The 25,632-nt window shown below is 41.6% G+C and overlaps 2 protein-coding genes across 2 annotated transcripts; both read left to right on the top strand.

The window, feature by feature from the left end:
• The first annotated feature begins 3,494 nt into the window (after positions 1 to 3,494).
• TMEM52B (transmembrane protein 52B) lies at positions 3,495 to 7,293 on the top strand. Its single transcript, XM_032187955.1, has 5 exons — positions 3,495 to 3,542; positions 4,153 to 4,196; positions 5,419 to 5,457; positions 6,432 to 6,598; positions 7,043 to 7,293. Exons 1-5 carry the CDS (start codon positions 3,495 to 3,497, stop codon positions 7,291 to 7,293), a joined length of 549 nt encoding a protein of 182 aa, XP_032043846.1.
• A 7,116-nt stretch (positions 7,294 to 14,409) lies between these two features.
• GABARAPL1 (GABA type A receptor associated protein like 1) lies at positions 14,410 to 23,454 on the top strand. The gene is made up of 5 exons (XM_032188209.1): positions 14,410 to 14,644; positions 18,370 to 18,448; positions 19,468 to 19,586; positions 20,702 to 20,763; positions 21,058 to 23,454. The coding sequence occupies exons 1-5, from the start codon at positions 14,555 to 14,557 to the stop codon at positions 21,089 to 21,091; spliced, it is 384 nt and encodes a 127-aa protein (XP_032044100.1). The 5' UTR covers positions 14,410 to 14,554; the 3' UTR covers positions 21,092 to 23,454.
• The last annotated feature ends 2,178 nt before the right edge of the window (positions 23,455 to 25,632 follow it).

Below are 25,632 nucleotides of genomic sequence, written 5' to 3'. Positions count from 1 at the left end.
TTATTCTCCGGTGATTAATATTCAGAAAATGTAGCCAAAATGGCTCCCCAGTCTTACTTGCTATGAGTAGGAATGGAGGTAAAATTAAGTGGGAACTATTCCTTTGCTTATTGTTTATGATCACATCTCAGTTGTCCTGATGGGGTAGCACATAGGTTTGTCAAAGCCATTGCCCATTCCTGGAACATGAAAAAGTTTCCCAGCTGTCCTTCCTATCTCAGGCCTAGAAGCAGCCTAGGCAGTCACATATGACACATCACAATTCCCTTCTTTTAGCAAGAACAATTAACAGAGCACAGTAGCAAGTCATTGTGCTAGGAGTTGCCACTGCATCCAAGGAAGAGCCACCCATCAGCTTGAGAGTCTGCCCCATGGTCTCTAGAACACTAAGTGCTGGTAGTATGATGGAGAAGCTTATCAAGTTTACCAGTATTTCTATGTCTGCAGAAAAAAAGGCAGGAATGAAACCTGAACCTTCTGTTTTATTGCATGTGGCACTGCTGCACACAGCTCAAGAACTGCTGGCCTCACCATCTGTGAATCTCTGTGACAGAGGAAGAGCACCAAGTAGCATAGAATCCCAAACTTTTATCTCAGAGTGGAAGAAATGAGTACAGTAACTTAGGCCCCAGCATCTGGGCAGAAGACACAGAGAGGCCAATAGGTGTTAATTTCCAGGAGTGTCTTGGCCTGTCCCCAGTGAGATGGTGCTTCTGAATCTTCTGTCATACCTTCTCTCAACAACCATTATGCCATCAGTGGAAGGAACATGAAATGTGGAAGTGTTCTGCTCCTTTGCACCTCGTTCATTTGATAAAGATACAGTTTTGTTTCACAAGTGACAGAACCCTTTTGGATTATCATCATCCATTGTAAAATATATAAAAATCTTCATGATGTCTGGCTACACCAGCAATAGTATCAGGGGCCCTCATGAGTCCCAAATGTCTTCTGCATTTTACATTTCTAAATATCCCTGGAGAAGTATTGGGTATGACTAATCAAGCTGGCTTTAGTGGAATACTCATTGGAAGAATAAGAGGGATCAAACAGCAACTTCTGAAAGATTTCCAAGAGTAAGCAGTACAGCAGCCCTTTTTCCATGCTTTAAGAAGTTTTACTCCCAGTTAAAATCATGCTAACTAAGAAATAAAAAACAGGCTTGACATCCATCCCCTGATACAACCAGAACAGGATAGCTGAGACAGGACAAGAGTATCTTCTGCCCACACTCAGATCTGCTTTCTCTAGAATCCAAGGAAAGATATGTGGAAATCACATAGTTTACTGTTGCATGGACTATTAGATTTTAAACTATATCAAAGAACAATGAAAAGTCAGTGATGGGACATTTTTGTTTGTTTTAGCAATTCTGTAAGAGTCTGATCACATTTTTAGAACCGTCTGAAAGGTGCTAAGGGAAAATATGAACGACAACTTTTACTTCAATAATAAAATAAAATAATAAATTCAAGCAAAGACAAATAAAATATAGAGACGACTGAGGCAAAATATCAAGGGAAAGTGCAGAAATTGAAATCATTGTTGGATGACAGGGCCACAGACAGGTTACTAGAAACACAGTATTGATGGCAATGCCATATAAATAGAAAAAGAATGATCAATGAAATTCAGCAAGAGTGAGTTATGGTATGCTTTTGGATGGGTCAGATCTTCATGCTACACTGATGCTTTTTCATTAGATTTCTTTTTACCACTCTATCTGATATTTCTTCAGTTTGGTCTTTCTAGAATTTGAAATTCTTATGAGACTGAATTTCAGCTAAAAATCAACTGGTAATCTTTTGAATTATGAGCAAAAAATCCCCTGAAAAACATTAATCATTTGCTCTTCTTTTCTACATTTTATTCTAACAGTTTTTAAAGTTGTACATACAAGAAAAGCTATTTTACAGTTCTACCACCCTTGTGATTGGCAGAGATCTTCCACTAAAATTCTTATAATACACAAAAGAGTTTAAGGAGAAAGAGAAAAAAATAATATTGTCCACTTCCCACATAAACAGGAAGCTGTTAGCTCATGTTTCTATATTTCTTATTTGTCCACCAGGATGCAGAAACATTCTTCCAGTAGTAAACTAATTTAGAAACAAAAGCAATGAGAGAGAGAAAGAGACAGAGAATGATGCTAAGGAATGTTTACACTGCACCACTACTTTTATAATTGGAGCACGGTAAATGTTTTTTAGCCTGCCTTGTAACTGTGCATTATGTTCATGAATTAATTGGTTCCGCTCTGCAACTCTAAAATGCATCACCAAGGCTAATGATTCACCAGCTTAATGTGATTGCAACATGGAACAACAAGTCTCTCTAGTTGCTATCCTGCCCTTAACATATACTTATACACCAGTCCCAGGTGGTTCCCAAACACAAATAGTAACATTATTACTGAACATTTTTTTCTGTTTTAGCTATTCAAAAGAGAAAGAGAACATGAACACAATTTTACGCAAGTAATCATATTCTGACTAGTCATAAGCAGTAACAGAAATCCAAAGCAGCTCTACAAAGTAAAGAACATTAACAGGTTGTCAAATGGAACCTTCTAATTTAACTAATTGCAGGACTTATTGTATGCAGATAGGAGAATTAACATGTATCCCCTATGATGCAAAGTATTTGGGGAAATTTGGCTGGCCATGCAGGACATTCAAGAGTGGGACCTGTGAGAGAGAAGTAAGCAGACTGATAGTTGCAGGACTGACATAGCAGGAGACTACCAGGTAACAGGCATAATGGCAGAGCCTTAAAGTGGAAGATCCAGGAGGCATAGTATATGCACATATATGTGCACAATTATTTATTATATTGCAAGCTCTTTCACCTAGCAGGAACTTCCCAGTTGTAACACACTCTAGACATTGATCACATGGATAAAGTCAATAGGTTGAATCTGAATTGGTAAGGGGCAGAAAAAGTACTGGAGGAGGGAGAAGAATCTGATACACATTTAAACAGGTCAATAACATGACCTTCAACCCACTCCCCTCAGGGTAGGGGCGGGGAGAGGAATAACTTGTAATGAACAAACTCAGACCCTTTCTGCTCACAGAAGAGAAGGTTCAGATCTGCAGAGATCTCTTGATGCCCTTCATTGAACTAGTTCAACGTCTAAAGTAAGAACTCCTAAGTACCGCTTTTCTCCTGATCTGACTGGAAGGTTTCAGAGAACCCTTCAAAAGAGAGGAAGAAGCACATCAAGAAAATAACGAAAGGTGACAGGCAGAACCAAACAGGAGTTGTCGGTGACAGAGAACAGAAGAGTAAAAACAAAAGCCCGAGAAGTAGAGACAAAGGACAGACCCAGAGGCAGATTGAAAGAGGTAGAGTGGGAAGAGACTGGATTCAACATACGAGGAGTGTGCTCTTTATTCTAATCAGTGAATAGGTGAGGATGAACAGAATCTAACAAGAAGAAAAGTCATCGAGTAGCTTGAGCCAGCAAGAGGCCACAGAAGCACCCCTTCAGGATGCATAGCCTTGTCATGATCTGCTTTGTTTTAGGGTGTTTCTTATGGGTAAGTCACACCAAGTTCAGTCCCTTTTCATATGGTCTCTACTTAGTTGTGGAGTTACCTTGGAAAGCTGGACAGCTGTTAGCAATTGATAATAACAGGAATTTCTGTTATACTAGAAATAATTGGGCATATCAAATGCAGAAGAGAAGAATAATTGCTGTTATTCCAGGGATGATAACGCAGAGGTCAGGTTACCCAAGACAGAAGAATGAGAAGGGTAGGAGTGCTGGAGAGACAGAGACAAATTCAAATTGATGTGAGTGTAATATGTATTCCCCATATATATACACTCCCAATATTTGAGCATGGAGAAGGATTTACATCTGTAGTATGGCATAGCTACATATAAGGGAAAAGGGAAACTTGTGGTGAGTGCAAAGGGAAGTTGGAGTCTGTGCTGGAAACAATGTTAAATAGGATTTTATTGACTATGTGAAGTTAAGATGCGAAATGGTGAAGTTGCCATCACAGTAACTTTAAGTCTACAGCAGAATATACAGGGAAATTTTTGAAGATAACAGCGAGACCTTTCCATAGGAAATTCAGACAGGTAACTGTCTATGGTGACAGAAACAAATGTTGCATATCTTATTTGTTTTTCTCCTTCTAGTTCCCCCAAGTGAGGGGCGAGGAAGGGTGTCTCAATGCTGAATTGTGAGTATTTGGAGATCTTGCACTCTTTTAAGAAAACTGTGAAGGTCAAAGTTAGTAGTGGACATCAGTGTTAATAACATGGTGACAGACATTTTCCAGAAAAGCTTACTTTCATTTTGACTACTGAAAACTTACATAAAATGCCCATTGCTTTGAAGTTTAAGTGCATTGGTTGCTACCTATTCAACATATTCATCGTGCAGTACTGTTTCTGATCCCTATTTAGATAACTCTAACGATTAATAGTGTTCTGGTGTAATTTTGATTAGCTGAGATTATGCATTTGTAATTAACCTTTCCTTAAAAACTTGTTTTTAAAATATATTTCTTTGCTGAATGGTGGTGTTATTTGTAAGAATAACAGAAAACAAGACAAGTGAAGGGCATACAGGAATGGCACAAAGCTGTGCCAGGAGAGGTTCAGGCTGGATATCTGGAAAATTTTCGTTACCATGATGGTGGTCAAATACTGGAGCATACTTCCTAGAGAGCTGTTTGATGCCCCGTGACAGTCAGTGTTCAAGAACCATTTGGACAATGACCTTATTAATATGCTTAAACTTTTGTTTAGCCCTGAAGAGGGCAGTTAGACACAATGACCTTTGAAGATGCCTTCCAACTGAACTATTGCAGTGAATTCTATTCTATCCTGTTCTGTTCTGTTTTGTTCCGTTCCATTCCGTTCCATTCCATTCTGTTCCATTCTAAAACAAATGTGGAAAATGTCCTACTAGGATTCTGTTTTGACTAAATCTTTAAAAATGTACAGACAGTTCAACTGACTGAAACTAAAGGAACATACAACACAGTATCTAAAATGTACTCACAGGGACAGAAAAAAATCAATGAGAAAGTCAGAAGAAAAAAAAAAAAAAAAGTAAAACATAGCATTGGTCAAACTGAATTGTGAAAAAAAGAAAGAAAGTTGAGAAATTATAACATGATGCAGTTCCTAAGGTTTGCAAACCAAATTGGTCAGGCACAAATATCAGGGGAACAACTAAGAGATAAAGCAAAACAGAAGGGAAACTCATCTGACAAGATCGATGAGGTTGGGCAACTGCCTCCTACATGAAATACTGTGTTTTTCTCATATTTTCTGTCATTTACAAGCTGCAGTGTAACACAGGAGTGTGAGGGAAGCTGGAAGAGGATACAGTGGGGATCTTTCCATTTATTTGTTGTTCTATGTCTAACTACTTTTTGTATCTCTTTTTCTCAGCTGTTCAGGTACAGAGTGGGTCCATCTGTGGTATATCTGGTAAGATGACATATGATTACTTTAAAGATCTGTATCACTGGACAATTCCAGTAGCAAATGGTGGGATTAAATGTGGTCTTGTAACTCACTAAAGGGTGATGCTACCCCCTGCATTCCCTTTACACCTTCTAATGTTCAGCAGCAGTAGCAAGCCAACCCCTAGACATTGCATTGTCTTTGGCAAACATTGACTTGCCACCACAGGCCTCCTTTTTATTCCATGTATAGTTGCAAGCACAATATTAATAAAGCCTTCATGTCACTGTATGCCTTTTAAAAGGCTCATCTTTTTACTAATTTCAGTCCATTTCCTTAGTAATTAAGGATGGGATTAAAAAGGGCAGCAGTTGTCAGACATCTACAAGGCTGCATAAGTAAGATTGTAGCCAGCAGATTGAGAGGTATGATTTTCCTCTCCATGAGGACACTTCTGGATTATTTAGTCCAGCTTTGCTCCCCCAGTACAAAAGAAAAATTGATAAACTGGAGCAAGGCTCCTGGAAAGCCAACAAAATAATCAGGGGACACAATGTGTGAGGAGGGGCTGAAAGGACTAGGTCTGTCCAGACTGGAGGAGGCTAAGAGGCAGGGAGGAAGGGACCTAACTGCAGATTTCTACAAGCTGAAGTGTATCTGAAAAGAAGACAGAGACAGAGTTTTCTCAAAGTTGCACAACTTAAAGATTCAAGACCATGGGCCAAGCTGCATCCAGGGAAGTTCTGATCATACAGAAAATTAGGTAGAAGGTCAGATAGAATAAAAAATGTTTACCCTAAGGATGATGCTGCACTGGAATGGGTGCCTGAAAGGATGGGATCTCCATCGCCACAGACAGTCCAAACTCTGCTGGACAAAGCCCCAAATAATTGTGTCTAGCTTTGATATTAGCCCTGCTTTAAGCAGGGAGAGATCTTAATATGCCCTCTCTAAACAAGATTTTTTCTGCTCAGATTCTGTTTTCTCTCCCCTTCCAGGCTGGTGGTTGTGATTGGTGGACTGCTTCTTCTGTGTGGCCTGGTTTCTGTCTGCATGAGATGCTGTTTTCATTGCCATCAAGGAGGGGACGAATCTGGTCCTCAGCCCTACGAGGTCACCGTCATTGCTTTTGATCATGACAGCACCCTCCAGAATACCATTACCTGTGAGTTAGCTTTGACAGAGGCTGGGGACCTCTGTACAACCTACTGTGAAGGAATGTACTGTGAAAAGCCCAGGGTGGGGCATCTCAAGGTCCCCCAATGGGCTGACAGAGGGAAATCCCAGGCAGGATGCTGGGAAAGTGGCATCTGTAAATACTATAAATTAAGGTGCTCAAAAAGCCTCATGTAGCAAATATGGTCAGATGGTGAATTGGTTGTAAGACGTGCTTGGGTGAACTAAGGGCAGCTACAGGGGCCTTGGTGCCATTTGATGAAGGAGCAATTATGGGATATTGCTAAGGGGGCTTCATTCTTCCCTTTAGGGCAGGATGAAAGGGTAGGAAAGGAAAATATTTAGGCTATGGGGACAGAAAAGCCTGTGCACTGTGCTCTAATTGTGTGGTACTTTCAGGATGAGGCAAATGGATTTGTGTCCTCCCTTCCAGCTCTCCATTCGGTGTTTGGACCTGCTGCCAGGAGAATACTAGCAGTGGCACACTCCCATAACACTGTGCAGGGAACATCACCTCTCTCAGCATCCGACACCCCTCCAGTCTACGAGGAAGCTCTACGCATGAGCAGGTTCACAGTTGCCAAGGCCGGACAGAAAGTGACAGATGTGGATCCTGTGCCCAAAGCAAAACTGCAAACATCTGCTGAGGTCAAGGATGCCCTGCCAGCCCTCCCAGGACGCTAGTGCTTGTGTTTAGTGAATGACAGTAAAATAGAGAATGATTTCATTCAGAGGCTAGTTCTTCTGGGCAGGACTAGGATTACCAGATTAAACTCCTTAGTCTAATGACAAAGGCAAAAAAAAAAGATACTAAAGTTCCAAACAGTTCAAGATCCAGCATATTTTGATGGTTCCTTTTGATACCTCCTTGAGATAATCACCCATTGGCATTCCCCAGGTCCATTTATTACACACAGATGTCATTAGAATCGCATTTTGCATGTACAATCAAAGAGGTAGCAGGATCAAGGTGCTGAGATACTTTGCACGCTGGTGCTGGAGACCTACAGGGAGATGGCAGATGCTACCTCATTGTACTTGCCTCCAGCCTAAGATTCCTGGAGATGGCAGAGCTTTTCATACCAGGAAAAACAAAAATGTGAAAAGGACTTACTATGCAGTAATAAAACCAAACTATAGAAAAGTACCAACAATTCACAGCATTTTTTTTTTTAATAAAAAAGACCTGTGTAGGAATACAATATGCATGTAAGAAAATGATAGGATACACTAGTAGCATGTGCAGTGCAGTTCCCTAAATGATTTATACAGTGCGCACTGTCTGGTCCTGAATAGGATGTATAGCAATTCTGAAATAGCAGTCACAAGCTCTGGCATTTGAATTAAACCTATGATAACATAAACCTGTGATAACATATCAAACAATGGGAGGTGCAGGAACACTACTGCTGAAATAAAATTCAATCATAATTCATTTAGCTTCATATTATATCATATATCAGTTATTCCTACTGTTGTAGTCAGAAGCAAATCAAGCTAAATAAGATCATCTAAAAGATTTAAGCCATTTCTCAGATAGAGATAATATGCAAGTCTTTCCTGATCCACATAGAGGTGTTGAATCATCCAGAAATATTCATCAAACTGTTTGGATGAGCATAGTTATGGACTATCTCTAAATGTTCCTTGGACTAGGGAATCATGACAGGGTGGCAGCAGAATTACATTGGTATTTTCTCTATCCCAGGTTCAACAACCAAAAACATTAAAGAATAAGAAACATCCAATATCAAATAATAAGCAGTCATGAATTAACTGCATGTGTGTGTTGATGTTGATATGAACGCACAGGTCATTGACTTCACATCTGTTTGAAGTGCCTGCACAGCCCTTCCTGCTATAATAATGTTGATCTTCACAATATTCCTGTGAAATACAGAAACGTGATCATTTTGTAGTTAAGAGAAAGAACCAGGTTGCCAAATGTGTTTAGGAACATAACTGCTGTTGAAATTAAAACCATGGAAAACTTTAGAAAGGAATTTAGAGAAGGTTGCTAAGATACCTTCAGGGACAACATAAAGCAGAACTGAAAAACCAAAACATCTTTGATGATGTCCTAGACCTTGCCCAGTCACAGAAATTTTATATCCAATAAGAGAATTGAAAGAGGGTCTCGATTTCCTAGATCATGAACTTTTTCCTGAATTACATAGTTGTTAGCTAATTGTACCATTAATGAATGATAATCTAGAATAAAATAAATGACATATAAGGTTATGTCTTTCCTGCTCTACGACACATTTGAAATAAGAGTAACTGTTTGTGAAACACCTAATAGTGTGACCTATTTCATCAGCTGGTCTCTGAAGTCCAGTTTAAGACTGACTTCTCCAGCAAGCTGCAGAGCATTTCCTGGAAGGCTCTTGTTTACTATACAGTCAAAGCCTGAAGCAAACAGAGACATTTGAATTGGCTGAACATGTGTCAAGCACTATCAAGACCAGAAATTTCCTGGAAGTCTTCACAATCGTTTCCACTTGGAACATACCATTCCCCCACTGCCTCCACCCCTTTCTTCCTGCCTGTGAACACAGGCGGCTGAGAGCTGAGCTGTGCGTGCATTTAACATGAGATGGCAGACGTGCTCCACAGGACATCAATCCTGCTGCTGGAATTCCTCCCATGACTAGTAGAACAGGAATTAACAGTTTTTAAGAATTTTAAATAATAATTACACTGTAATTTTGATAAGATGTGCAATAAAAAGGGAAGATTTAAAATTCTTGATTTCCCCTTCCTCCACAGCACATAACCTTTACTATCTCCTTTTTCTCCGTTTCAAGGAAAAAGTTACATGTCACTTGTACCCAGAGCTGGGTATTACCTGCTAATTTATTTCCCCTGAACAGAGCCAGTATAGTCTAACTCTCCTGCACTTTTCCATCTGCTCACATTCTTCTTCGCATGTCTCACACTTAATTGTAACATAGGAGAGCAGACACCTCAAGGCTTTTTTGCTGGCAAGAGATCAAATAATGTGACAATAATGATAGACATAACTTCACTTGTTAAGGGATAGTTTCCTACTAAAGTGATTTCAGATGAGCAATTTCAGAGAAAATATTTATAACTCTAGCAATGAATCAGATACTCAGAGCCTACAGGACATGAAACAACCAGATTAATAAATAGATAGATAGATAGATAAAATAGTAACAGATCTACAGACTCTAGGTAATGATACGAGATAGTATCTAATAGCAAAAATTAGGTGTCATTGACTGGAGACAATTTACTCTTGTTCTTAGGTCTGCTATGAATTGGCAAAGTTCTCTCTTCCAGAAACAATCTAAAAATGAGGACTTAATCAATAAAGACCACGTGTACTTTGTGGGGAGAAAAAATAAATAAATAAGTAAAGCAGAACCACACCCCATAAAAGTATAGTATGCTTATTTACAGAGCTAAGCTACTACTTGGTACTGCTATTTGCAGTTATTTGGCTGTTTTGTTCTCCGTTGTAGGTGGTTACATCTCACTGTAGAGCCTGGTTTTTGAATATATCTTCTGTGTTGTTTTATAATGGCTAATAAGCTTTCTGGGATCTTTTATGCTTTCGGAATGAAAATGAAGTATAAACATTAAGTACTATTGAACATTAAGAACTACTACTTTTATGCAATATTAAAAAAAAAAATCAAGTAGCAACAGTTTTCCCCTCATTTAAAATTAATAAGGACATGAACTGTCCCCAAATAAAGAAGGACATACCTGGAAAATAAATAAAAAGGTTCTGTTTTTCATAACATAATCTTAGGCTTTGTTTGAGCAGCTTTTTAGAAACTGTAGAAAATTGAGGAAACTGTAGAAAATTAAGAAATTGTAGAAAATTTAGAAAATTAAGTAGTGAGATGAGACTTCAGCATAGACAATATTGAGATGTTTCCTAGAAGGAAAAGATCTACACCGTTAATCATTGTTTGCTGGGAGTGACTAACCCTGTGCCCTTACCCAGAACCAACATGCACATAATGTTTTTGTGGCTGCTATAAATTCAGCATAAACTGGTGACAGGTCACAGCAGATACAACAGACACGTCAGGCAAGGATTGGGGAACTGCCCATGGACAGACAGCAGAGCAGAATTGCAAGTGACTTCAGGTATGCCTTCTTTGGTTGAGATTCAGCCTACAAAGTAGAAGTTTTCTGACAAGACAGGCTTTGATATGCGTGAAGCATACTAGAGAATAAAATAAAATAAAATAAAATAAAATAAAATAAAATAAAATAAAATAAAATAAAATAAAATAAAATATTTAAAAAAAAATATTCCTGTGGAGCTGCAAATGGAATAAGGACCCAAGTGGAGGTACTAATGAAAGAGATATCCATGGGAATCCTGAGTTTCAGGTGGCTGATATAAGTAAACAGCAGCTCCAGGGTTGGCTCAAGAGATATCCACCTATGATGACACCTTCAAAAAACGTAAGGCAAATAACAGGGATAATTTTATGTTCAAGTCATGGAATTTTGGCCAGTTATGTAGATACACCTTACAGACGAATACTGTAGAGATCCTAGCATTGCCCCAGGAGCTCTGTGTAGCACAGCACGGGCTGCAGCCCCCTGCCCCTGCATTCTGAGTAAATATTTTTATCTCCTGTTTCTATGGCTACAGCACTGGCAGTACTTGGGGAATCTCTTTTAAAGTGAAGCTCTGCCTGCTTGATCTGCAGACACAGCAATACACTACATGCTCAGAGTTCTTCTGACACTCAAAGTTAAGAAAGCGCTCATTGTTTGGCCACTCTGGGAACCACTTTGTGCTTGGAGTTCAGTGTAGGAAAAATAACCAACCTCATTTCCAGTTCCACCCTCTAGCACATGGATCCAGAATGTGGGGTTTGTCACATGCCCATGGGCTGACATTTTAATAAGAACTCTAAGTCAGATGCCTAGCTGTTTGTTACTGCTTCTGCATGTATCATCTTCCTGCCTGCCGTTGTGCCAGTGACGTTATTGTTTTTACTGAGCCGGCGGAGAGGCTGGGAATTCAGTGCCTGTTGGGGAGGAAGCAGAAAGTGGGAGGAGCAAGCGTTGTGGCTGCATATTCAGGGCTGCATCATCAGGACAGAAAAAGTTCAGTAAGGGGATTTGTAATCCTCACATGGGATTTGTTGGGGGAGGACAGGTCACCTAGCAATGCTCTCATGGCCCATGTCTTTGCATCAGACCAGGGAAGAACCCCAAAACTTTTCTCCTATTTGTAACGGAATTTCAACCTAGATGTTTGCTCAGTATCCTGAGCTACATGTATATATATATATATATACATATATGTATACATATATATCCGTGTATATATATATATGTATATATATATATAATCCTGGAGTTGGAAACAGTGATTAACAGGAGTTTGAGATCAGTCTGTAAAACAGCTACAGTGGGCTGATAGCCTGGGTGAAACAATAAAAAATCTTCTCTTGAGGAAAGGCAGCTACTTCTCAACAGATCTGTAAACTTAGCAACTGCTATGGTGCAGGCAATTAGGAAGCAAAAAGGAGGCCAAACATGGGTGAAAAGAACTATGCCACAAAACCAGCATTTTCTCCAGGTCTAAACAAAAATGATGCCTTGCTTCTGACTCACCCTTCTGAGATCCTCTGACACTACCTGCAACCATGGGGAAATGTCCACGTGTCTAAGCACAGACAGAAACAAGCTGATGATGCTTCCTGTACTAACATCATTTATGTGAACTATTAAAGACTGAAACACACTCATCTATGCCATTCCCACTGTTGGTTGCTCTGTCCTTAAGAGAGCCTGGCACATGCCTGTTGGAGCTGGTCCTTGCAATGTGCAGGAGGCCACAGAGCCCTGTGCTGAGTAGTAACCCTATAGGCACTGAAACGTCTGCCAGAGTTCTTATGGAACACACTTCATCCCTCCAAGAGTAGATGTCACGATTCAGGTGAGAAAAAACACACCCCTAACTTGCCTATTCATCACCTCTCACTATAAAGGCATTTTAAGGTGTCAGGCCCAACAGTACTTGCTTAATTTGTAAGTGTAGGTGAGATTTCTAACTCATACCCATTTGTATTCCCATGGCAGACCAGATTTTCTGGGAACTGCCACCATCAGTATATATGCATCTAAGTAAATATGTTTCATCCATATATCTCCTTTGTGCAGTGTGAGAGATCACGGTGTACCTGGGCTTGTAGAGAGAGTGCCACCAAAAGACCTCCAAGTTCAAGAAACGATGGGCTCTAGAGTGCAAAAGTGGGTGGCAGGCAGTACGTGAAATGACTCTTTACAAGGCAGAGGGCACAAGCTCACACTGTGAGTCTGCTGTGGGGATTTGTAATAGGCATGTCCTAAACTCTGTTGTCAGCCTGAGCCCCACCCTGCAGGCAAATCAGGTGTGCATATCAGTGTACGGGATAAAGCCACCAGTAATGCCTGAATTATGAGTTTCTTGGAGCAGCCTAAAGGATTTGTATGAGTACTTTTAGAAAAATACCAGGGCTTTATGTTCCTCTGATCCTGTTTTTACCACCAAGGAGCACACCTTAGGAGCACCCTTACAGGACATCATTAAGGGACATCCAGCTTGCTCTTCAACTTCTTCAGATTTCAAGCTGACTCCACTCAAATCTGGATTTTTTCCATTCTAACCACACTAGACGCAGAGTCCTGCAAAATGGCAAGTGTGTCTTTTTCTACTCTTGCTTGCCAATGCACTGACATGGGGTTGAATCAGATATGGGAAACCTGGGATCTCTCACCTCTGTCACTGCTGTGGCCTTAGAGGTTTGCCTTATGGCATCCAAGGCAGCCTGCTGCCCCACTCAGCACATATTGCTGCAACCAAAACCACTGCACAAATGAAATATCACCCTTGAAATATCATCCTTGGAAAAGTTCTGCTTCTCCGGATAAGGCATGCAATGAAATAATTATTTGATGCACTCTCACCCATTGTGCCCAAGGTAATAGCATTCAGTTTTTTGTGCTGATTTGACAGTGCTGATCCATTCATTAATACTGTGTCTTTTGCTGGTCAGTAAGTAATTGTGAGCCTAGTCACTGCTAGAAAAAAAAAAAATAGATATTCCAAGAATGCATCAGCTGAGTAACTGGGCTAAAATTGGCTGGCAGTTCAGGCTTGTTTGCAGCCAGTTCCCTTTACTATCTGCTGTCTGTAATGCGCATCTGGTCTGGCGCGTTACGTGACACACTTTCTGCTCCCTGTTTTTTAACAGAGAGAGAGAACAAAACATAAACAGAAGAATCCAGAGCCAACAACCACAGGGACGGCCATGAAAAAGCACCGCCCCTTTTTTCTTCATTTTACATCCCACAGCCTAAAGAACCTAAAGCAGTGAAGAACAGGCGGGGGGCAGGAGGGTAGCTCGACCTCCCCAGGTTTAGGCCAGCAGAGGCACCCCAGCATGACGTGGGGACACCGGGCCTCGGCCACGGTGCAGTGTGTGCCCATACAACCCTGAGTCACGCCAGGGTTGCTCAACCATATTTTATTATTTATTTTTATTTTATTTTATTTTATTTTATTTTATTTTATTTTATTTTATTTTATTTTATTTTATTTTATTTTATTTTATTTTATTTTATTTTATTTTATTTTATTTTATTTTCATTCCGAAGACAAAACCCGCGATAAACGAACGTAGACGGAGCGAGCCGCCACCCCGCACGTCGGAAGCGGGGTACACGCGTGGGTCAAGGGGAGGGGAAGGTAACACGAGTGGGGGGGCGGGGACGACGGGGTGCCTCCCAGTAGCGTCACAGCGCCCCATTTGCCGGCCGCGGCTCCTCCCGCAGCACGGATCGGCTCGCCTCGGCTCGCCTCGGTTCGGTTCGGGGCTGCGGTGCCGGGGGCGTTTCTGGGGGCTCGCCGAGAGCGCAGCAGCCGTCGGGAGGGCACCGCGGAGCCCGGCAGCGCCGCAGCATGAAGTTCCAGTACAAGGAGGACCACCCGTTCGAGTACAGGAAAAAAGAAGGGGAGAAAATCCGGAAGAAATACCCCGACAGAGTCCCCGTGAGTGTGCCGGGCTCGCCCTGCAGCCCTCGCCATCCCCCCCGCCCGCCGCTGTGCTTTTTTAAGGGGAAAAAATGGATATAAAAAAAAAAAAAAAAAAAAAACGGGATTAGTAAAGATGACGGCTACAGCGATGTTCCGACATTAATTCCAGACCGCGTTTCCCTTTATCGCGGACCGATAGCTGTTAGGTTATCGTATGTCGGGGGCCGTGAGGGTGGGCGGGGGTGCTGGGGTGCCGTACTCCCTTTTTTCAGGCATCCGCAGTGGCTGGGCAGCGAGATCGCCCTTCATCTTTTTATGGCAGGCTGTGTGCGTGGGGCTGGGGGTGGGGAAGGAGCTTGCCACTCGCTCTGAAAATGGAGGAGAACAATGAGCGAGATGCAGAAAACAAGATGTACACCCGTGTCAGCAGGTGCTTTGCTTTTATTTTTATTTTCTGGCGTTTGGCTTGGCACTTCAGTGTGGTTTTGCTCTGTCCTTTTCCTTTACAGGTGAGAAAAAAAATGATAGTAAATGGTCCTTCTTAGTCTTTCTGCCCTCCTCTTTAATAAGCTGTGGAAAAAAGGTCACTTGGAAAACAAGGTCATCTTCTAGCTAAACTGGTCCATAGGTCTCTTTGGAATGCTGGTGGAAAACTCCTGGCTTTATAATTACTACTAATAATTGCAAAACAAAAATAGCAAGATTAGTTGTGATATTATTATTTATTTTTTTTTGGTCCTCTTTTAATAAACGTTTTGCAAATGTTCTTTCTCTCCATCCCCACTGGAGAGGTCTGTCCTAGATTTACTGCCCAGGGGTACAGTGTGCAAGCGAAGTGAGACTTCCCTGTAAGTCTAAGGGCAAGGGGGAGCAGTTATACCAGAGGTCAAGATCACTTTTCATCTTGGGAATGGCCCATGACTATTTTTTCAGAAGTTTTTGGAAGTCAGAATTTGGGTGCAATTTGCCCATCTGTTTTGGGGGACGCTGGCATAGCATGGCAGGTTAATCATGCATCAGGTCAGTGATTAAGTATATGCTGTTCTGTTTTTTGAGACAAGGACCACAGAGGGCTCTGCAGGTCAGGAGTAAGACAAACTGTAAACTGAGGATCAGCATGGCAGATTATGCAGGAGATCATGATAGATGTGTCTGGAGGAGCTGTGTGGGGAGCCTAGGACCAGATACTGTCTGGCAAGAGGTAAGATCAATACAGAGGGCCATCTGCAGAGCTTTATGGAGAAAGTCAGGACCAAAATAGTAAGGTGAGCTAAGTTAAGGAGCTGAGGAGGAGTGCAAACACCTCATGGAGAGGCCCAGATGTGGATTGCTAGGGGAAGGTTGTTGTCAGAGCTGCCCATGGAACAAATGAATGCAGCAGACAACGTTCTTTGCATCACTTCCATCTCTGCCCTTCTCAACAGCATGATCCTTGAAGATGATGGCCCTTTGGCTGCTTACACTGCAGTGCCCTGATATGTCTCAGCATTTTGCACATGTTGGCACAGTCCCGCATTTCCACAGTCATCACCCAGCAACAACAGATATGGAGATAATCTGTATCTGCCGTTTGGATTTTCTTTGTAGGTTTGTCAGTGTGTGTGAAGAAACCTTCAGAAGAGATATTTGGGTTATTAGGCACATTGACTACAGTTGGTAGTCTATCAAAACACATCCAGTCTTTACCTGCTCTTCACAAGAGAGAGACCTCTCTCAAGCTCAGCGGTGATTTGATTTGAATCCTTCTTAGTGGTTTAGAAGCCCCAGCACTTTCACCTCATCCTCATGCATGGCATAACTTGAGGTACCCCCATTTTTTCCTTATTATCTAGCTACATTACTGAATTACATGCCATCCTTTTGAGTCAATGTGGTCATATCACTGCTACTGCCTAGAAGTTCCACTTGTCTCTTCTTGAAATCAGAGGCAAGAACTCAAATTTTTTCTCCGCTGCAATTTATTGTATTAGATATTGCCCTGTAGGATCTGAGTGTAAGAAAACAGGCAAAGTGCTGTTGCTGCTCAGCCTGTACCTGTGCAGCAAGGCTGTGGAACTGGCTACCCTTCACAATACTTATCAATTGCATCTTGTATGGAAATACATCTCTTACCACAAACTTAAAGGAGCTCAATTGCCTTGTACTAACTGAGGTGCTTAAAGTTCTTGAACTAGCAGAGATTACTGCTATTTCAGAAACAAACATAGAATTTTCAGGGTTTTTTAGTTGGCAGCATCCAGATGGAGCACAGTGAAGAGAAGTCCAAGCCAGCATCCCTTCTATGTGACATGCTTTGCAGATATTCACTTGCATCTCTGGAGGAGAGTTTGGCTGGCATGGCACTTTTTCCAGGCTAATACACCAAGCTAATCACTGTGTTTTTTTCTCTGACAGTGTCTTGCTGATGTGACACCATTTTGGTTCTAAAGAAGTCTTAGTCCACAGCAGTTCAGCTATTGTACAGCAGACATACCTGCTGATTTTGGTTGCCAAAGGGCTATGGGAGCAGGAGGCCTTAGAAATTAGTCCCACAGTGTCTCATATGGATTATGTTAAATTATGGGGTATAGTGGAATGAAAAAGCTTAGAAAATTTAGGAAATTCAACTTCTTGTTTAGATGGTCAAAATGGCTTCTGCAGAACAGCAAACCATATAGATTGAATCATCTAATGTATCTCTACTTGTTCAGAAATATGTACAAAAAAACCCTAGCAGTGTCTGCACTTCCTTTCCATACATGCGTAGTGTTTCCATGCAAACATACCTCCAAACTCTGGAAAGGCTTCCGAGCCTTTTCATGGAAGAAAGTCAAGTCACTTTGGAATTCTTCCCACTTCAGAAGTAAACATTTTGCCTAGCTCTTGTAACAGATATTTTTATGTAGCAGAAGATCTCTTTGCTCTTTGACCTTAAAGCTGCTGAACTTATGCTTTTCTATGTCATATAATAAGGATTAGTATTTTGTGTCAAAGGTCTCAGTAGATCCAGATGGTACCCAGTTTTGTATTTATTATTTATTTATATGAATAAGGAAATGTACATAACTGTATCAAGTAGGGAAATAATCTTAATTATCTTAATAAGAGAGATGAATTTCAGGGTAGAAGTTAACTACATGAAGAATTGGGGATTAACAGCTCCCTCTCCTCTCCCCCCCCAAAAAAAAAACCCACAACCTTCCACAGTAAGCCGCAGTTTCTCTTTAATTCTGTACTTCATTCTAGAGCATTCAGTATGGGTGAGCTTGGAAAGTAGGATATGGGACTACTGGGACTAGGGCTGATTTTGTGCCAGGCAGTTTAGAAATGTAACCTGGAAACAGTTCAATTTACTTGTGTTCATGTATTGGCCTCCTGCTAGTTCCTTCATACAAAATTAACCTGCATTGGGACCTTCAAGGTGACCTGGTTGTTTTTTTTTTTTTGGTTATTGCAGTTTATTTTTAAGCCTATTCCAATCTCTTTTTTTTTTTTTTTTTTTTTTTTTTTTTTGTAAGCACACATTGTGCTTACTGCTACATCCCAGGTTCCCAGCACAGCCATTGTCAGTGATTTGCAGTCTTCTTCTCAGCTGTCTGTTGTGTAATGTTGTCTATTTGTTATAGATTAAAGAAATTTTTAAAGGCCAGCACCACTGGCACCAGCTCTCTAAAAGGGTAATATCTCTTTACACTGATGCTTTTTTCATCCATTTCCTTTTATGATAGCCATGGCTTGTCTCTTGCTTTCTGTCTCACCAGGTAATTGTAGAAAAAGCACCAAAAGCCAGAGTACCCGACCTAGACAAAAGGAAGTATCTTGTACCTTCTGACCTCACAGGTAATAAAGTCTACCTCCTTTCTTCCTGATTTTCAGTGAGAAGGTTTTAGAAGTGCTTTTTATTCATACTATCATCACCTAAAAATATCTAGGCAGGCTGAGCTAAGCATCTTATCATTACCCCAGTTTAATTAGCTATACTCATTATATTTACGTGTTTTAGAGTCTGGATTATCAGCATGCAGGATTGTCTGAGATGTCTGAGGTGTGCCAGTGACTTAACTAATATGCACGTGTCACTGCTGACTTCTAGCTATGATGAAAATGACTGAATTGTGTGTCATAGGCAGTAGCATAAGTATCAATCAATGATGACTTAGCTGCAGCTCAGGTTGCCAGAGGCTGTATCCTTGTGGCAGGAAAAGACAAGTTATTGAAAGAGTGTCATAGTTTTCCACCACCAATGGTTGGAGTCATGGACACAAAGTTCCTTTTCTGAGTGGTCATGACCATTTAGTATATTTTTGTTTTCATTTCAGAACATGAATGAGTTAAAGGAACAGCTCTTTTTTTTTTTCCTTACAGGATAAAATTGACTGCAGAATACTTTTTTTTTTTTTTTTTGTGGAAAATAGCTAAAGCAAATAAGGAATTTATTTTCAGGAATTATAAATATATTTACACTCTGGCAATATTCTCCAAGGTGTTATTGATGTATAGGATTCAAAGGTTAAGCAAGTTAAATGTCTTTTCACCAATCCCTGCAGTAGAGCATTTCCTACCATAATAGGTGAGGTGTGGATATAGAGGATGTAATGGCCTAAGATGACATAGAGAACTTGCCAGCACTGAACAGGATGGCTGCTAATGTGGTTACAGTCATGAAGTTCCTACTTGCTTTTCCACGTTGTCCCTTTTCCACTATTTTTTATATATAGTGTTTGATTTCCACAGCTTCTTTCCCAAAAGAAAACAACCATGTTTAGGATAAAATAAAACAACAAATTTAAAAAAATAAAAAATAAATTAAAAAGGAAGGTCTTTCTGCATCTAAGATGTTCTCCTCTGTTCCTCTTTAGTTGGGCAGTTCTACTTCTTAATCCGAAAGCGAATCCACCTGAGGCCAGAGGATGCACTGTTCTTCTTTGTCAATAATACCATCCCCCCCACCAGTGCTACCATGGGCCAGCTGTATGAGGTAAGCCTAGCCCATCTCTTTCTCCTTTTGTTGGAGTGTCCAGAAGAACACATATCCTTGCTATAGTACAACTGTGCACCACTCAGCTGACAGCAGATGCAGCTCGGCCACAGATCCCTGAACGTGGAAGCCCTTGGCCTGGGCTATATTCCTTCATCTCTTCAGGAAAATGATGTTCTGCAGTTATAAGGAGGAGTCCAGGGAGCCTAGTAATTGTAATTAATTGTTTGCTAGTTAAAAGTGTTGTTATATCAGGTGGTGAATAGTTTTCCCAGCAGTTATATCTTTGGTCATACTACTTTAACAAGCTATTGAAACAAACCATTTACCCATATTTCAGATGCACAAGTGTCAGGAGCAGGAAACAGAACATATGCACTACCTTTCCTGTTTATACAAAAAAAATTTCCTCTTAGCCAATCTTAGCTGATTTCTCCTTGATTTCTCCATTGACTGTGCTGGTGTTTTTTAATATGAAAGCTCCAATTTGGTGCTGGAAGCCTTATTTGACCAGGCACTGTGTCTGACAATGACTGGACAATGTGTATATAAACTAATGAAGATGATATAAGATTAGCACACCCAGATCTGGACATGTAGGATAAAAGTATGTCTAACTGTCCAGAGCTGAGATCTGGACTCTGTCTCTGGCATCCTGCAGACTTTTTATGTCTATGGAATCAATTAACATCTGTTTTACTGTCCATATATAAAACAGGACAGCCACTTGTCAAGGTGTTCTGAAAAATGATGAATATAACCACATTTATCAAACACCAAAGTATGCAGAGATTATTTTTGACATGTTAAAGCTCTCCAAGTCACTCCCCCTGACCTTAAGGCCATACCAGTGCACAGTCTGCAACAGTTAGGGCTGTTCCTGTTGTGTGTTTTCAGGACGCTCTGGCTGTGGCTTTTCTAGTAAATCCGGTGTGTCCAGAAATGTGACATGTCTGCATGTAGAGGTAGAGCCGTGGCCAGGGAGCATTGCTCCACACATTCTGATGTAGTGGATTAGCCCTTCTTCTTGTTACAGTGATCTCCTGGTGGGCTTTTTCACATGTAGTGAGTTACAGGGCTATGGTTTGTTACTTCCTCCCTTTCTTCCCTTGCAGGATAACCACGAGGAGGACTATTTTCTCTATGTGGCCTACAGTGATGAGAGCGTCTATGGCAAGTGAGCGTCAGCCCCCCAGGCATGCAGGCGAGATGGACTGATGGAACTGATTGGGGGGGGAGGGGTGTTGGAGAGGAGGAAGGACAATGCTTGAGAAGAGGGGAAGAGAACTGGAAGTGAAATACATGCACAAATGCTATCACCTTCCATGCATTAATTATAACCATCATTTTTTAATTGAGGGGAGGGAGGTTAAGGGTACAGTGAATGAAAGGGTGAACTGATATGCTGGGAAGGAGTGCTGGGTTGAGGAGTGGGGAGACTCCACTGTTTGTAGTTCTTCTGTTGCCACAGCTGGAAGCTGTTAGCCAGGACTGGAGGCTGCTAGACAAGCCAGTGGAGCTCCTGGAGAGTGACTGCACAGGACGGAAATGGCCATTTGTGTGTAACCCTTTCATTGGATGAGGAAGGCATGCCTGGAACATGTATCGTACACTGACCGTGTCACACCTTACCCATGGCACAGACCACACTCCTATGAGCATTCAGCAAGCTGTGAAATATTTCATCCTGCCCATACAAGGCTGTCTTCTGCTGACAGTCCTCACACCAGATGCTACCTGTGAAGCATTACGAGACTACTGCATTTTCTGTCACTTCAGCAGTTTTAGAAAAGATAATTCTTGAGGGTTGAGAACTCCTCAGCTGTGAGACATAAAGATTGAGAGGATGGGGGGAAAAGGAAGGATTTTTTTTTTCCTTTATTGCTTTAATTGCAAGTGCTGGACAAAAAAAAAAAAAAAAAAAAAAACCTTTTGTTCTTTTCAGGGAAGCCAACTGCTAAACTTACAAGCATAGGGCTAGAAAGGACCTCATGAGAACAACTAGCCCACTCCAGCTCTGAGACAGGGCTGAGTATACCAAACATGACTGTTCTTCCAACTTGTTCTTAGTGAAATTCATGTAGGTGGATCCTGGAGGCTGCTTAGATAGCTTGTACCAGTTCCCAGCTAACCTACAAGTGAGAGAGCTTTTCTTGCTATCTAACTATTCTCCCTTGCAATGCATTAGGGTGATTAATTACTAATGGTCTTGTTATTGGTGAACACAGAAAATTAGCCATCAGTGTTGTCCTTGTACCAGTCTTCTGCAGATTTGAAGATAGCAGAAGTCCTTTGGGCTTAGCCTTCCCTTCCATGTCTCATCCCTGTACAGATCTTGCACCACTTGCACAAGCAGAAGAAATCAGTTCCTCCCGTGTGTCTTTTGCTGGCTTTTTGTGATTGGACAACAGTGCCACTCTGACACAAGAGAGGTGCTTTTAGACATGAAGGGGAAAAGATTCTCTGTAGATTTTGTATTTAATTACTTTAAGCCAGTGTTGTTCTTAGAAAGGTACCAGATAGATTCTGTCCAGTGTAAGCCTTATGCTGTCATGCCAAAGCAGTTTCTTCCTGGTGGCACAAACAGCAGATTTTCCCATAACTGCCATAACTCTGATGAGGGGCTGGGGTTTGCAGAGTGAGCTGACTTTCAGGAAGGTTCTGGGGTTTTATCTAAAGTCAGAGAACTGGACCTGAATTACTGTAAACATTCCTAGATTTAGGGGAGGGACCAGGATGGAGGAAAAAACAAGATAGATGAAGAAGACAGGCAGAGTCCAAAATAAATTGAGAGTGTTTACTATATATACATGAAGAAGTTAAATCCCAGGTCTCTGTTCCTCAGAAATGAGAGATCAAGATGAGTGCTTCTCGGATTATGGGAAACAGGAAATCAGATTTCAGGCTTTTCTGACTTGTTCCACTGAGTTGTACATGGCAGAAAAGCAGGCTGTGAGTGTGGAGCGGGAGTCACTGACAGAACTGTGTGAAGGTCCAGGAGGCAGTATGGTAGGGCAGGAGAGTCACTGACTGTGTGTTGTGGAAAGTAGCAGATGAATGGCAGAGAAGGGAGGAAGTGCAAAGGATCTAGGCAGGGTAGTCAGAATGGACAGACTGAAAATGGGGGAACAAAAGATGAAGTAGGTGGGTTTCTATCTAGTTTTTCATTCTGAAGTTGAGGTTTGCTGTTCCATCATGTGTTCATCTGGAATAAATGCGTCTGGATGAGTTGTACCTACTGCCAGCTCAGATAAACAGTTTCTGCCTGCAGTGTTCAGTCCTCTCTTACTGGCCCACATTCTTCCAATGGTCAAACTCTTTTCACATCGTTTGGGTGCAAATCTACATCAGTCTGTTGTTTTAGGAAGTTCTGAATGTTCTGAAGCAGGGAACAGACCCAGAAGGTTTTTTAGGGTGAGAGACAAGATGGGGGCAGATGGTGTACATCTCTCTGCCACTGTCCCACTCACTCACATGTGCTGCTAAGCACAGGGTTGTGTATTGTCTGAAACTAACCTGTGCTTAGGCACACTTGAGAGAAATTAATTGGAATCTGAGGTGTTTTTTTAAAATTGTTCAGACCTCTACCCTCTCATTGATGGGTTTATAAGTGATAAGTATGGGACTAATCTCAGCTGTTTGCTGCATTTAGAGTTTACACTTTAATTTAGTTATTTTACGTTTCTTTTAACTGGATTGTGGCATTTACTTCTGTTTTTGCGTGCTAGTCCAATATTGTACAAGGTAATGATGGTAATTTCTTTTTGAGTTGGTTAGCTGCAGATTCTTGTAAAATAAAGTTCATATTACTTGAGCTAAATCAGCCAATCAATAAAGATGCATTGAAAACCACAAGTTTGGTCCAAAACAGGTGACTGTAGTATTTCTCCCCATATGTGTGCTTGTAAATAAAGGGCCTGTCCAGCTGGGGCAGCTTTGTCAGAACTTCTCACCACTATTTTTTCCCTGCCCAGCCGTCAGGACTTGGTCCTGACCCTGACCTGTGGATGGACTTCCTATCTGGACCTTGCACCCTCCTCACCACTGTGATGAGCCCTGTGGTCTAGGCTGGTGGCTGGGCCTGGCCACCATTCCTGGGCCTGCCCTGTGCCCCCCACAGGGACAAGGAAATGCAGAATTCACTGAGGGGCAGGCCTGCAATGGCAGTAGATTTGGGCTTCACAGAATCATGGTATCACAGAATACCTGAGGTTAGATGAGACCTCAGGAGGTCATCTGGTCAAACCCTAGGGCCACCGAAAGCTGTCTGCCCAGGATCATGACCAGACAGTTTTTGAATATCTCCAAGGAGGCAGACTGCACAACCTCTCTGGGCGTATCCTTATGGATATTTGTATGCTGACAGAAAAAGCCCTGCTGGGAGCGGGCAAGCCCAGCAGGTGCTGTCTGCTCATAGCACAGCCACTCCAGGACACAAGGCAATGGTGAGAATCGCATAGCTTCCCCCACCTCACTCATCCTTCCAGGCTGTGGGGCCAGGCCAAGCTGGGCACTGGAGCATGCCTGTTCCACTGTGGCATCACAAATGTTGGTTTGTGCCGGTACTGCTAGCCAGGATGGAGCCAAAGTACTTGTTATAGGTTAACCCTGGTAGGCAGCTAAGCACCACACAGTTGGTCCCTCACTTTTCCATCTCCACCTCCAGTGGATCGGGGGAAGAGTAAAAGCATGAAAAACTTGTGGGTTGAGATAAAAATTATTTAATAAGTGAAGAAGTGGAAGAAAGAGAAAACAAAACGAGATGCAAAGTTAATCACTCTCCACTTCCCATGGGTAGATGGATACCCAGACAGTTCCCAAGCAGAAGATGTCTAACTGACCTAAAACCCCTCCTCCCCCTGTTTTTTGCTGAGCATGATGTTACATATTATGGAATATCTCTGTGGTTAATTCAGGTCACCTGCCTGATTGTGTCCCCTCCCAACCTCTTGCATACCTCCAATCTGTTCAATGGGGGGACAGTGAGAAAGAGAAATCCTTGACACTGTATAAATACTGTTTAGGAATAGCTAAAACATGGATGTGTTATCAGCACTGTTTTGGTCACAAATCTAAAATACAGCACCATACAAGCTACTCTGAAGAAAATTAATTCCATCCCAACCAGACCCAGAGTTGTGCCAATGCTGACAAGAAGCATCCTTCAGCTTTTGTCATGGCGTCTGTAGGCTGCACATGGAGTGGGCGAGAAAGTTGCTTTAAGCACCAAAGTCAAGAACTGTAACACTGAAACTCACAGGAACAAAATTTATTAGGCCCAACAGGATATTTTCTTCCCCACTGTGTTAAAGGTAGAGCCACGGTTTGAGGTTTTGCTGTTTGTACTGAGGTCTATCAGAGACAGTAATTCATCCTGCACCATGTAAACACAGAGCCTACACTTAGCAAAGCTTCTGTGCTTATAAACACTACCAGGACTAAAACAAATCCCCTCTGTATAGCATAATGGTGCTGTGACTCCAGCTAGACAAAGATCTGCTAAAAGCTTAGACTACCCACTGAAATTCAAAGTAGTTGCAGTTTTCAGCCTTGAATTTTAGCTTCAAATGTAGTGCATGTTTTACTCTTTAGGTTATGATGTTCTCTGCTGGCTGAAGTAGAAAACCACTATGGAGTTGTATCTGACCAACCAGACCTCTCCCACTCCCCCTCTCATGCTTTTCCTAGGAAAAAGGCATATCAATGATCCTTGTATGCCTCTTACCTGCCACGATGCTTGCATGTTTGTGTCAGTGCCATTCACGAAAGAAATAGCACACTTGCTGAATATGGTATAACTGGTTCATATGTGAAATGTTAGCCTATGCTTAAAGGTTGTCACCTTTATTCTCCTGTCATGCCAATAAGGTTATAAAAACTGGATTTGAGCAAGGCCTGGTAGAAACTGAGGGCTCAGCTGGTTAAGAGAGGTTGGGTAATTCATACACTGTATTGGTCACTGTCACTGCACCTGGGATCTTCTCTCCAGTGATCTTGATGCTTCTTTTCAAAGAAAACATTCTCTTGGGACAGAGAATATCAGAGA

The sequence above is a fragment of the Aythya fuligula genome, chromosome 1 (genome assembly GCF_009819795.1).
Source record: "Aythya fuligula isolate bAytFul2 chromosome 1, bAytFul2.pri, whole genome shotgun sequence".
Lineage (NCBI taxonomy): Eukaryota > Metazoa > Chordata > Aves > Anseriformes > Anatidae > Aythya > Aythya fuligula.
Note: the sequence above shows the minus strand (reverse complement) of the source record. Positions and strands in the feature narration are given on the sequence as shown.